This window comes from Portunus trituberculatus, chromosome 16 (genome assembly GCF_017591435.1).
Source record: "Portunus trituberculatus isolate SZX2019 chromosome 16, ASM1759143v1, whole genome shotgun sequence".
Taxonomy (NCBI): Eukaryota; Metazoa; Arthropoda; class Malacostraca; order Decapoda; family Portunidae; genus Portunus; species Portunus trituberculatus.
The window spans coordinates 6706705-6720652 of record NC_059270.1 but is presented as its reverse complement, the minus strand read 5'-3'; the positions used below and the strand labels follow the sequence as shown (position 1 = coordinate 6720652).

At 42.1% G+C, this 13948-nt stretch overlaps 1 protein-coding gene across 1 annotated transcript in view; it reads left to right on the top strand.

Moving 5' to 3' along the window:
• LOC123504617 overlaps nt 1-13948 on the top strand; it is a 518452-nt gene that overhangs the window by 34894 nt on the left and 469610 nt on the right. Inside the window, exon 2 of the mRNA XM_045255282.1 lies at nt 12726-12915. Coding sequence (XP_045111217.1) covers nt 12726-12915 — 190 coding nt within the window. The remainder of the gene's footprint in view (nt 1-12725; nt 12916-13948) is intronic.

Here is a 13948-nt window from a genome sequence, read left to right as displayed (position 1 = left end):
CTCTCTCTCTCTCTCTCTCTCTCTCTCTCTCTCTCTCTCTCTCTCTCTCTCTCTCTCTCTCTCTCTCTCTCTCTCATGCAAGCTATAAATAGTCAAACATTTTCTCTCGCAATTGTAAAAGAAAAAAGAAAAAGCTGCATGGTTCAAGCAGGAAAACAAGACTCCCGCCAGTGTTGCAGCAAGAAGCCGCCGCCACGTGACACATAAACAGAGACTCATTGTGGAACCTGCTGAGCAACACTTGGTGGGAAAAAAATGCACCCTGGGCATAACCACCACCGGGAGGGACGCGCCGCTACCACCACCACATTCCACTCTGTCATGGGTCCTGGCTCTCCCTCACCCCATGGCCTCCTCTCCTCTCCTTCCTGGAATAACGCGGCTTAAACCAGAAGGCCGAGAGAGAGAGAGAGAGAGAGAGAGAGAGAGAGAGAGAGAGAGAGATAGAATGTAATGGAGAAGAGATTAAAGATGGGAGAAGGAGAGCAAAAGTAAAGAGAGAGAGAGAGAGAGAGAGAGAGAGAGAGAGAGAGAGAGAGAGAGAGAGAGAGAGAGAGAGACGGGGGTAGCCATGCGTAAGTTGGAAGTCAAGTTGTACATCCTCATATATTTCGTCCAATGTTGACTGCTTTTCAATATAATATTCTAGGGGTGTTTGTTGTGATGTATGATGTGTTTTTACGATTCTTTTCATAATTCTACAAAGATTCTATATCATTAAGTATAAGATAGATACATCTCTCTGTCTAAGAAATTAACACAAACATCTATGAAAATATAAATCTGTAGACTAAAAATAATGCTCATAAAAATTTGACTCCTTCAATACCGCGGACACATTTTTACCATGAGCTTGGATACGAGTAGACGATTTCATTGACATTAGGAAGCGTCTATGGAGGTCAGAAGATTAATGACCAGAGTCTTCACTATTTCAACATATGTTTCTGAAGCTGTATAAAATCACCAAATAGTAAGCAGAATGAATATGGAAACGCGTCATGGTACTGAAGAGGTTACGCAGTTTCAGAATACCGATCTAGATAAAGACTAGGGAATGGTTATGTAGTAAGATACAGTAAGTCATTAATGGAAGTTAACTCCAACACCACTCTCCACTTTGCTTTGCGTTTTCTCCTGTCTGATTCAACAAAATTTATGGTAAAAATGCATCTCAGTATTGAAGAAGTTAATGTTATTGATATTTATAGAAAAGTCTAAGTGATAATTTGTAAAGATAGGAATGGATAGTTTATTTCAGGGATAAAGGGAATTTGTAGGTGAAGAGGAACTGCTTATTAGAAGTGATGTTATTTTGATGTTGGGATAGTATTTTTTTTATTTATTATTTTTATTGATATAATGCATAATAATCTCCACAGTGAACCTGACAGTAGAAATGAGTACAGAATGCTACCAGGCTTCTAACCACGACTTACTATTAGAGCTTTTCCGTTGTGCTTTTAATTGCGTCGCTACTCCTGAACATAATACGAGGTGGCGGCGGTGGTTGTGAAGGCGATAATGATGTAATGGAGACTCTAATGAACGGAAGTGTTGATAGAGGCGGTGGAAAGAAACGGTGTAAACATAAACGGTATAAGTAGAAGGAAAGAAAGAGAAATGGTGATGATTTGATGAAATATTCGAGTATTAATACCTGCGTTTATTTATTGCAGTGATTTAGAATGTGAAGAGATGAGTGTGTGGGCTGCAGAGAGAGAGAGAGAGAGAGAGAGCTAAGAGGTGGAACGGAAGAATAGCTTTGGCTGTGGTGAAGGTACAAGGGGAAGAATTTCACGTTGTTATATCGTAGTAAGGAGGAGAATCAAATGGTCACAAGGGTGTTCATGCGATGGAGAGATGCAACAGTACGTGAATGTACCGTGAGCTTCCAATGTGTGTATGTGCGTGGGTGGCGGGGGAAGGTGTGCGTGCGTGAGGGGGAAGAGAGACGTGTGCGTGTGTTGGGAGGAAGGAGGCGGCGTGTGGAGCTGCATATGGGTGTGGGAAATTTTTGAAGGAGTTTTAACCACAGAACAGCAGGTGGTCTGAGGTGTTGCGGACTGACAGACAGACAGACAGACAGACAGACAGACAGAGAGAGAGAGAGAGAGAGAGAGAGAGAGAGAGAGAGAGAGGAGAACGTACCTATGGCTTAGATATTAATGGAAAGAAAAATGAATTTGTTAATGATGGAAGAATAATTTTAGTGTATATATATATATATATATATATATATATATATATATATATATATATATATATATATATATATATATATATATATATATATATATATGAGAGAGAGAGAGAGAGAGAGAGAGAGAGAGAGAGAGGGGGAAACCGCATCCACACATCGACTCAAGCCACAAAACTCATCAATATCTAAAAAAATAAAAATAAAATCACTTGAACTTAGTACATCTTTTTGCAGAAAACACTTGATTATCATAACTCATATATTTACTCTTTGTCAGATCAGAGAAGTAAAGCAAACACAAGGAAAAAAAAAAAGGGATGAAAAAAAAAAATAACAACGGGAAAGAATGAAGTGAATAAATGTTGACGTGTACCCAACATAAAACAATCAACCTTCACTCGCTCACCTCGCAATCACACCGCCCCACCAAGCTGCGAAAAGAAACGTAACGAGGAAGCGACGTTTTTTCAAGTTTTTTTCCGGAACTGACTACCATCACTCACTGCTGCAATGTTACCTGGCTTGTGGTGAGGTGGGGGAGGGAAGGGTAGGGGCGCGTTGGTTGAGCGTGCGTGGTGGGGGGACATGAGGGAATACTGACGGGGGAATGGTGAAGAGGAGAGGGAAAACAGTCTTCTGGTTGGTTGAGGGTGCAAGGGAACATGAGGATGGTGAGGGGATTAAGGAGAGGGGGGATGGTTAGGTTGAGTTGGAGAGGGAGAGGGGAGGGAGGAAAGGGGGTAGGGGTCAGCACCGCACCCTGAGGGCAATGGTTAGCAGGGAAAGTTTTAGCGGATCGTTAAGAGAAGCGGCGGCTGGTTCCCGATATTTTGACAACGGTTTGCTTTCACTAAGACGTGTGTGGGTGGGTGGGTGGGTGGGTGGGTTCTCATAGTTGTATTACTGAAGGTTTGCAGTACACGTGTGATCTGGTCTTTATTCCATCTGTATGTGCATGTGAGTGTGCAAATGTAGTGATGTATATACGTTATAGTTTGAATATTGATTAGAAGTCGAATCTGTTAGTTAAGGAAATATGTGAATAAATCGTAAGGTGATTGAGAGAGAGAGAGAGAGAGAGAGAGAATAAAAAAAATGCAAACGGTGAATTATACAAGTAGAGGAAAAATTACAAACAATTAAATATATCGAAATAAAATTACCGAAATTAAAATCACCTTAGTAAAATGAAAAACAAAATAAATAAACACATAAAAAAAAAAAAACATAATATACAAGAGATCAAGTATTGTGGTGATCTGACTTACCAAGCACTCGTTTCAAATTTAGAATCATTGGTCACATATGGCAGGAGCAAAGGTCTGGAGGAGTTGCGGTATCGATAACCCAAATACAAGGCGAAGAGCAGCCCGGGGTGAGAGCAATGCATGACGTGAGGCAAGACACTCCAGGGCGCTTCACTCAAACTTCCCCTGCGAGCGAATGCAAGTCACATCATGGAGCCAGTCACTTGCATCACCCTTAGCGAGTGTTTCGTTGGCAAGCCCGAGGGATACGCTCTCTGTGTCTTCGTCTCTTGAGGTGTACACTTCCTTATGGGTGTTATTTCCAGGATTTCTTATTGTTTGACGAGATTTCACTTTTCCTTACGATTCTGAGCCATTTAAAGGACACAACCTTGGCTTTCCATCATGCTCCTCTTTGTTCAGTTTGGCTTCAGATCACGTCCTCTAAAAATAGCACGTGTCCTCGCTCTGCCTTTCCTTTTATCCTTATATTGATGTCACAAAGTATGCAAATAAAGAATCTTACGACTGTCTATATTTACACACACACACACACACACACACACACACACACACACACACACACACACACACACACACACACACACACACACACACACACACGGATTTGAATGCCATTGCAGATATATAACGAAATATTAATATACTCCAATGTTATTTAAATTCATAGCCAAGTTTCTTTTTTGTCTTTCATTCTTTTCCCTTACTCGACCACCAGAGGGCAGCTTCCATCAAACTAAAGCTTAGAATTTCCGTTTGAGCTTTCACTTTAATGGCTCGTGTGTGTTGTAAAGTATCAATTTTCGTGGCTCATCCTATTGTGACTGCGTCGAATACTCGTCTACCTGATGGTGTGAGTTACTGCTACGTGCCTTCCTTTGGCTCTAACAGCTAGGCATTATTCTTCCGCTTGACTAATAGTAGAAAAGGCACATGACTAGAAGGACTCCTAATACTACCACCTCTGTTCACTCAACTCTCGTCCTGCGTCTCCATCAACCCGGTACCCAGAATTTTCCGAGCAAAGAAAGAAGGAAACGAGAGGTGAAATTTCTGGTAATATTCAATTCTTCGTCTTATCAGCTGGAAAATAAATAACATACCCGCGTATTATTTAGAGCACAACCTAACTCAATAGAATGATAAGAAATAATTGAATTCATGAGGAACAAGAAAGTGATTTGTGGAGTATTATGGAGTTCATCATTGTGTGCAGCGTCTTGTGGCCGTGGCAGTAATTACGAAACTAGCTTTGTTGGGTTATGAAATGGTTGGTCGCGGTTTTTTTTTTTGTGGCATTCCTGTTCATCCATTTTTGTTTCTCTCTTTAACGCCTTCAGTACCAGGACGCGTTTTGGTATTCATTCTGCTTACTATTTGGCGGTTTTTATACAGCTTCAGAAACTTGTGTGGTGATTAAGATAGTGAATAGATAGTAAAATAGTGGCCATTTATTTTCGGACCTCCATAGATCCTTCCTGATGTCAGTAAAATCGTCTAATCATACCCAAAAGTCATGGTAAAAATGCATCTCAGTATTGAAGGAGTTGATGTTATTGATATTTGTTTAAAAGTCTAAGTAATGCTTTGGAAAGATAGGTATGGTTAGTTTATTATAGGGATAAAGATGATTTGTAGATGAAGAGGGACTGCTTATTAGGAGTGGTGATGTTATTTTGATGTTGGAATGGTATTTTTTTATTTAGTTATTTTTATTTATTTATTTTCTTTGAGTGGAGCGGTTTTCTAAGGATAGGAAATTTGTAGATGGGAAAATTATGTTTAACGATGACGAAATTGTTGAAGAAAGTGAAAAGGAATGTGTGGCTAGCATAGTGATGGACAATGGTAAACTAACCTCCCACCATATATGTTTATTTATTTTTTTCTAAAAGATAAGTACCTCTGATCGGTTTAGCTTTATTTAACTATCAAGTGTTGTAAGGAGATTGTCAGCATACAAGGAGGAGGAAGGAGATGAGGAAAGGAGGGAAGGAAGTGGAAGGATGATTAAGATTCGGGACATCTCAAAACTATGCGAGAATTATTGCAGAAACTCAACTTCTTACCGCGATTGTACTCTAAAACAAACACAAAGCGTACGCGATGAGCAATACAATTTGTACGCAAGACCACCATTGAACAAAAACTGGAAACCCATTGAATAATCGCATTAATGAAGAGCCCATTGTTGTTTGTCCCACTAACACTCGCGTCCGCCCGTGCTGGCCAGGTTTTCAATGAAGCACGCCTCCGCACAGCTCTCATGTATTCACCTGGTTCGCCGAGCATTCATCACCCCTCGCCTGTACATCCTCCGGCCGTCTGCTGCACCATCTCCTCACTTTCTCTTTAGTGACTAGTCTGTCTAGTTTAGGTGGACGTCTTCAAATTCTTGTTATTGTTGTTGACGTTGTTGTTTCTGATGGTGGGAGTGTTGTTGTTGTTGTTGTTGTAGACGTGTTTTTTTTTTTTTATATATAATTACTGTGTTATAGATACATTGCAATCCCAGCATTTTATAACCACATTCGCTTGCTTAAGATTAAAGTAAACCTCTTGTACTCAGTGAGTTGAGAAAGTGCATGGGTAAGATCTTAATACACCACAAGCAATATTTCTTCATTACGTCGCTTATAAATAACAATAAGAAAATGGCTGTGTGTGTGTGTGTGTGTGTGTGTGTGTGTGTGTGTGTGTGTGTGTGTGTGTGTGTGTTGTATGTGGTTCAAAGTGTTGATGAGTAGGGAATTCTGCCTTGCGTGGAGGAGCGTATGATTGAAGGTCATGCCTCCACAATGGCCGCCAGATGCACAGGTTAAATTCGCGACACTTACTCCCCATTGTTCGTCTCCCACCCTTCCATCCTGCACTCCCATCCCATTGCATCAAGAGGACGTGTGCACCCTGGATTACACTTTCTCCACTTGTATGGCGGCACCTCCCACGCGACACAGTGGGAGGAAGAGGGGAAGAGGGAGAGAGGAGCTTGAATCCGGCCACCGCCCACACTGTCACCATCACGCCACCCTTCGAAACGCACCACCACACATCACACGCGACACACCACCGCAGCCTCGTCCCAGCAAGCATACCATCACACACACACACACACACACACACACACACACACACACACACACACACACACACACACACACACACACACACACACACACACACACACACAGGGCATTAGTCTCGTCCGCCCATGCATGCCAGGACCCCCACGCCTTGTTTCTCCTTGCCTACTCGCGCCCTCCTGCCCTACCTGCTTAACTCTCCTTCTAGCCTGCTTCCTGCTTCCTGCTCTCTCTTTCCAGAACATATGTAAAACTCTCTCTCTCTCTCTCTCTCTCTCTCTCTCTCTCTCTCTCTCTCTCTCTCTCTCTCTCTCTCTCTCTCTCTCTCTCTCTCATACACGGCACCATTTTTTGTGATACATAATGTTGTAGTATTTCTAGACGATTTCATTTTTTTTTTTTTTCATGCAATATAATTTTTTTTTTCGTTCACTTTGTGTAATACCACTTGCAGGGCGCTTAGAATTCCTGTACTTGAATGTTCCCAACTCTTTATGTGGGGATCCCAGTGTGCCTGTTACGTGATGGTATTGTAGTCATTGTGGAGTTAACAAGGTAAGTAGCGCGTGAAGGCACATGCACCTCTTGAACTACTACAGATCCGTGTGAACTGGAAATCTAAAGGAGAACATTCAATATACGTGTGGTTTAAATGTAGAACTGTTGGATTTCAGATGCAATGGTTTTCTTTACAAAGGGGGAAAATAAAATAAAAAAACAACAACACATGTTTGGTTTTATTACAATACAGTAACTACATTCAAGAGAAAAGGAAGGTGTAACTCGTGGTTAATGTTTTTTTTTTTTTTTTTTTTTTTGGGGGGAAATACATGTTGGTGTCGTAATATTGATTGTGCATTGCTTACTTATAAAAAGTGTTTAGGTAAAGATCATAACCATTTAGTTTTGGGATATTCGTCGTTGCTTCATTAAAAGAATACGTTTGTTGTGCGTCGCGCGAGTGTATTACAGCGGATAATCATGCACGCTCCCCTATTGTATCATGAGCGAGATAGTGGTGCGTTGGAGGGGAGAGGGGAACACGCTATAGAAAGTTGTCTCTGTCTTCAATAGAAATTAAGGTTATGTCTGTTTTTTCCTCTCTTCTCTTCGGCCCAATTAGCTTATGGGCTGGTGCTTGGTGAGTCAACTTCAGCGAGTGACTGATCTGAAAAACTCGGTTGTCTTCCTCGAACAGGCAGAACAGGGAGAAGCTGCCCTCCCACGTGAAGCCCAAGTTGTCTATTTTAATTGTCTTATTACCTTTCCCGGAGGTTAGGTGAAGTCCACGAGCATGGACTTCAATTTATCTCATTCACCAACTAGCCTGGCCACGACCCTTCACATCTCCTAGCTTGTCAGTGCATTCATAAACTTGTCTCTACCTTTCTCGGTGTGTCTTACCACAACCCTTCACTTCTCCGATCTCGTCCAACATTTCATCCATAAACTTGGATCTCAGCTTTCGTCTTCGTTTGTGTCTTACCGCAGGCCTTCACATCTCCGAGTTAGCCAGTGCATCCATAAACTTGTCTCTTTGCCTTCCTCTCCTTCGTCTGGGTCTTACCACAGCCAATTAAAAGCGTTCTTGGACAAGGAAAGTATAAAGTATCTTAAGTGGCTCAGCAGAGTGACCCAGTGGCACAGTGGTGACGGGTGGCCCTGACTGCACATTGCATTGCTGCTTGATTGTTATAAAAATGAACCTAGTTTTATTCCTGCCTGTCAGTTCAAGTACGTACAGTCACATGTGTACTCAGTTCGGCATATAGGACATCCTTGTGTGTGTGTGTGTGTGTGTGTGTGTGTGTGTGTGTGTGTGTGTGTGTTTGTTTTAGGGTGCCTTTGTATACTCCGCTCGACCATTACGTGTGCTCAGTAGGACGTTAATAGAACCTAATTAGAACAAGATTACATAGATTACTCACGCGATCACACACACACACACACACACACACACACACACACACACACACACACACACACACACACACACACACACACACACACACACACACACACACACACACACACACACACACACACACACACATACACTGCATCCCTAATGGTGTTGCAAAGCTCTCTCTCTCTCTCTCTCTCTCTCTCTCTCTCTCTCTCTCTCTCTCTCTCTCTCTCTCTCTCTCTCTCTCTCTCTCTCTCTCTCTCTCTCTCTCTCTCTCTCTCTCTCTCTCTCTCTCTCTCTCTCTCTCTCTCGGTAGTCTCACATTGGTCTCAGTTAATTACCTACACTCGTTACGCTTCTTCCTTCCTTCCTTCCTTCCTTCCTTCTGTCAACTCAGGCACAGTGTTGTAACATTCACACAGGAAACAAAGGGCGCGGATGTTCTGCCTACGATCTTACTAATTAAGTCATAAACACACACACACACACACACACACACACACACACACACACACACACACACACACACACACACACACACACACACACTCGCGTCATGCACTGAGATATTGTGTTGAAATATGTTGGCCTGGCATCTCGTTCACCACAGATCCATTTGTCATAAGAGTGCGTGAACTGCCATAAGTTGCACGGTGCCCTCGCCCTCCCGCCAAGGACGCTCCATGTCTTCTTAAGGGCGAGCACATCTGTACTTGCATTGTGACCTAAAACTACCCCTGTCCTTGTGCTTATGGTAGATATGTTTGACTAAAATTTTTGTGAGATTTCAATGACTTTGGTAGCCTGTAACTTTTTTATTTTATTTTTTATTTTATTTTTTTTTTGTAAGCTTAGAATGTTTAGGTTTAATTTGAGTCAGTGCTATTTGCAGTTTAAAATATAATATATTATGTAAATGGATATATGTTAATTAGGCGCATCGGACAAAACTTGGTGCCTCAGATGAACATAAAATCCAGTATGGAATTATGCAACGGTAGATACGACGAACTAAGATTAACAAAAATTTACGTCAGTAAGACTGTAACCTTTATTAGTTATCTCCGTTGCTGACGCTGCTTGTTGAATTCAAATTAATAATAAGAAAGAAAAAAAATGTCAGTTAAGATATATGTCACTTATTAGTTAGTTCGTAGTAAGTGGTCGTTTGTAATGCCGCTTGTCAAACATTTAATAATAACACCACAAAATGTCAATCAGTAGAAATGATGACACCAGCTGGTTACATCTCCATTGCTAACACTGGTTAGTAATCCGGATCACGGCGAGGGAAGGGAAAGGGCTCCAGCAGCACGTGGTGGTGAGACTGGAGGTGCCTCGACCCGCTCCGCTCCCTGCCCCCACAAGGTCGCCACCCACGCCCGGCGGCGAGGTCTTGTGGCGCCCCATAACTTGCAACCCGTAACCTGAAGTCTCGCTGATGAGTATTGATTGAGACTTTAACGGTTTCGCGCAAACTTCAGGAGAAAACGATAAAAAATGAGAGAGAGAGAGAGAGAGAGAGAGAGAGAGAGATAAACAGTACTGGAAGATCAAGATGTCAGAATATTAACGATGCGGAAACGAGTGTAACTGCGCCTGCCTTGTGTGGAGGATTAAGTAAACAAATAAATGATTTTATACTCACTTGAAAGACGTGTGAGGAAATATACAAACCAATATCACAACACCAGCGCACGAATTTTTGAGAGTGGTGGGGAAAGAAGCTATAAGGGTGATGGTGGTAATGGTGATAATGGTGGTGGTGGTAGTGAAGGAAAACTCTGAAACACAGGGTGGGTAAAAATGACGAGTATGGCTGATGGGGAAAACGACAGGCTGGAGCAAGGCAGGTCAAGCCACAGAAGGTATATTGAGAGAGAGAGAGAGAGAGAGAGAGAGAGAGAGAGAGAGAGAGAGAGATTGTGTGTGTGTGTGTGTGTTTGTGTATGTGTGTGTGTGTATTCTACATAATTACAGGTAACATTAGCCCATTATCTTCCTGCGGTCGTTTTTACCCAACTCTTCCCTTCCATTAGTCGCGGCTGCCGGTGGCTACTTCCACAAAACAAGTACTTACAGGATTTAAAAGTCACAGCACCACCAGCACCATCACCCCCATAACTATCACCACTACCACCCCCACCACCAACACCACTCCTGTCCTCATCTTAGCAAGGACCCGTGTGTGGGTTTAATCAGAGTAATACCGGAAAGAGTCAGCTGATTACTGATGAAAACTTAAGGAGGTGTTTCCATTGTAATTCTGCCAATGTAGAGCTGTATTAGTGTATTGTATAGTTGTAATGCAAGGCCTCGTGTGCAGGAAGAAATGAACGGTAGTTGATTGAAAAGTGGTGACGGTAAAAGTTTGAATAAGACTCAGGCAGTTGCGTCCATGAGTGTCTTGTTAAAATGTACTGCTAGGGTGGATGAAATTTGTGTGAATTAGGTTGGGACTGGATCTAATAAGGTGAGGGGCGCGGCACTCTTTTTATATTATACATTTTGTTTTTTCCTTGCTCTAGAAACTTATAAGAGAGTGAGGTTGACGCACGGCCTAAAATTATAACCCTCGCACCGATCGACCCCGCTGCTGCAGGGTTGATGAACTTGCACGCTTGCACTTCCAGTTTTTCATGTCTCTGTATCTGCGCGTAGGAGTTTTGAAGTGGTATTGATGTTCCTCTCCACACCTCCTCAGTAATAACTTTCTCGTGCGTTGTTGCCTGCATAACATCCCTCGTTACGGCAAGCTCCCGCGTTACGGCAAACTGCGGTCACCAGGCAGGAGTGGTCATGCTGGTGTCGTTATCTTGGTGACCATCGGGGCTGTGGACCTTGGCTGCTCGCCCCTAATTGGTCGGTGTTACGTTCAGGATTTCATCATCACGCACTTGAGCCTTGCCAGAGGGTCGTGAAGGAGTGTGCAATGGTCAGACCTAGCCTTGAATATGCTGTATGTGTGTGTGTGTGTGTGTGTGTGTGTGTGTGTGTGTGTGTGTGTGTGTGTGTGTGTGTGTGTGTGTGTGTGTGTAGACTGCACATATGTATCAAAGCAGTGACCGTGACAGTTTGGAGAAGTGAACGTCATAGTTGCATTGAGTATCCATGACCTCTTTCACCCTTTAGATCAATCTCGTTGGGCTTTCATGTGTAGGTTTTGAAGTGCTGGCTGTTCAGTTTCTTACACACCAGTGCCTTGTACTTGTGTTTGCGTCTTAGAATGTATAGAGTATGTAGAGAGTATGTAACATATTAAGTCAGCCTATAAGAGTTATTTGATTAATTGAATTCAAGGCTCTGCAACATTTTTCTGTATATGAAATGAGTTTTAGTGGAGTTCTACATAAAGAAAGTGGGAAGAAAAGAAAAGCCTACATAGATGCCACTCCTTAAAGAACCAAAAGGATTATTAAAAAATTCGAACGCGTAGGTGTTTTCACTAAGGAATATATGAGAGCATTCAGTCTTGTCCATCATAATAAAATGAACACCGACAACACTGGTGTGATTTATGGAAGAAAATTAAAGCAGTTGTCGTAGCGGCATAAAGTTTGATGGCGCCTTGGCTGCAGTTTATTATTAATTTATTTAGTTATTTACTTCTTCATTTACTTATAAATTTATTTGATTGTTTTATCTTTATTTTTAAAAGTGAGGAATATTTTTATGCATTTATCAGTTGAGGTTATATACTTTAAATTTATGGTAAAGTTTGTCGCACGGTAACGGTAATGAGATTGGTTAAGAGAGAATAAATTTTTTTAATTACTTTTTTTTTCATTTCCTGCAAGCAAAGTGGAGTTTGTTAACAAATCAAGAGAAGGCTTGTTACTCATTACGAGGAGAATAAATGGTCGAATATTGATTGTGTTCATAATTCCAGTATGTGTTTGACAAAGTTAATCATCACGTAGGGCACAACAGGTAACAGAGCAAGACTAAACTGTCTTTTAAACTGCTTGCCTAAAATCTTTCCTCCTCCTCCTCCTCCTCCCTTGGAAATTATTTATGAAGATATGAAGCGAAGTCACTAAGAAGGCATTCATAACTACAACTTACTCCCTAATTTGGCATGTATACAAATCTGCAGACTGTTCATCATGCCTCTTATTAAGGCAACTAAAAAGAAACGCATTTACATAATTGCATGCTGTTCATCATGAAACGAACGCGAAAGTACTTGTGCTAGACATGGTAAGAAATCTGCCGGCGCACCTGTCAGCAGTCATCAGTGTGCTCAATGCTTGCTCCTCCCGCAGGTGGTTGGTGATGGGACACACACGGTGGGCCAGGCGCTGCGAACCACGGCCCAGGAACACTGCATGACCACTTTCTCTCTGGCGCTGGCTGACTCCCACGCTGAAGTCGACCTTGAAGCTCCGGCGCACCTGCTGGACGGGGACATCATCCTCCTTCAGGACGCCTCGGACTCCCCCGATCTGAGTAACGGTAAGTGAACTCTTGACTTCCGCCTTCCACGTGGGATTCGCTGGGTATGGATCGTAAGGCAACTCTATGGCTTTATCAACAGAGGAGAGTTACCATTAGATGACGTGTATAATCAAACCATTGTGGTGTATATGTAGGTGTATTGGTATTTATAGAACAGGAGTTAGTAATAGATTTCTCTCTACAGATTCAAGTAACATCGTGTGTGTATACGTACCATATAGTCTTAGTTGTAACATAGTCGTGATGAAAAAAATAAATAAGAAAAAAATCTCGAAACTTAAATGCCGACTCTTGTGAGCATAACCTTGGAGCGATTTTTTAATTGAAGTGTTTATTTTAGACACCCACGACCTACTTTTGATGTCTTTGAGAGATTAGTGTAAATATAATCCATTACCCGCCACTTTTGACATCAACAATAACAACAACATCCATCACAATATTATACTACTATCACCATCTTCGTTACTACTACTACTACTACTACTTTTACTACTTCTTCTACTACTTCTTTTACTACTTCTACTTTTACTACTTCTACTTTTACTACTTCTACTACTACTACTACTACTACTACTACTACTACTACTACTACTACTACTACTACTACTACTACTACTACTACTACAGAACGATCACAACATATATAATCATGCAACTACATCCCCAAGAACTCTACCAATACATTGATCTGAGCGTGAGACGAAGGCTGCCCCAAGAAGCCAGCAGCAAGAGGTAAGAGTGACGAGGGCTCCTACCCACCCCGGGCGAGGTAGCGTGTGACCGAGGGAGGAGGGACGAGCGGGGTAGTCTCATTGACCTTCTCGTGACTATGCAAGGACGTTTGGGAGCGGGTTGCCTTGCTTCCACTGTGACGCAGCTGGGTGTTATTTGTGAACCTGATGGAGGGGTGAGATAAGTCTTTGTGAAGTGGCTTGGAATTGATGGGCAGACGACACGGATGAGTGGAGAAAATCAAGGAGGGTCTTTGTACAACTGTGATTCATGGAGGATAGTGATGATGATGTGC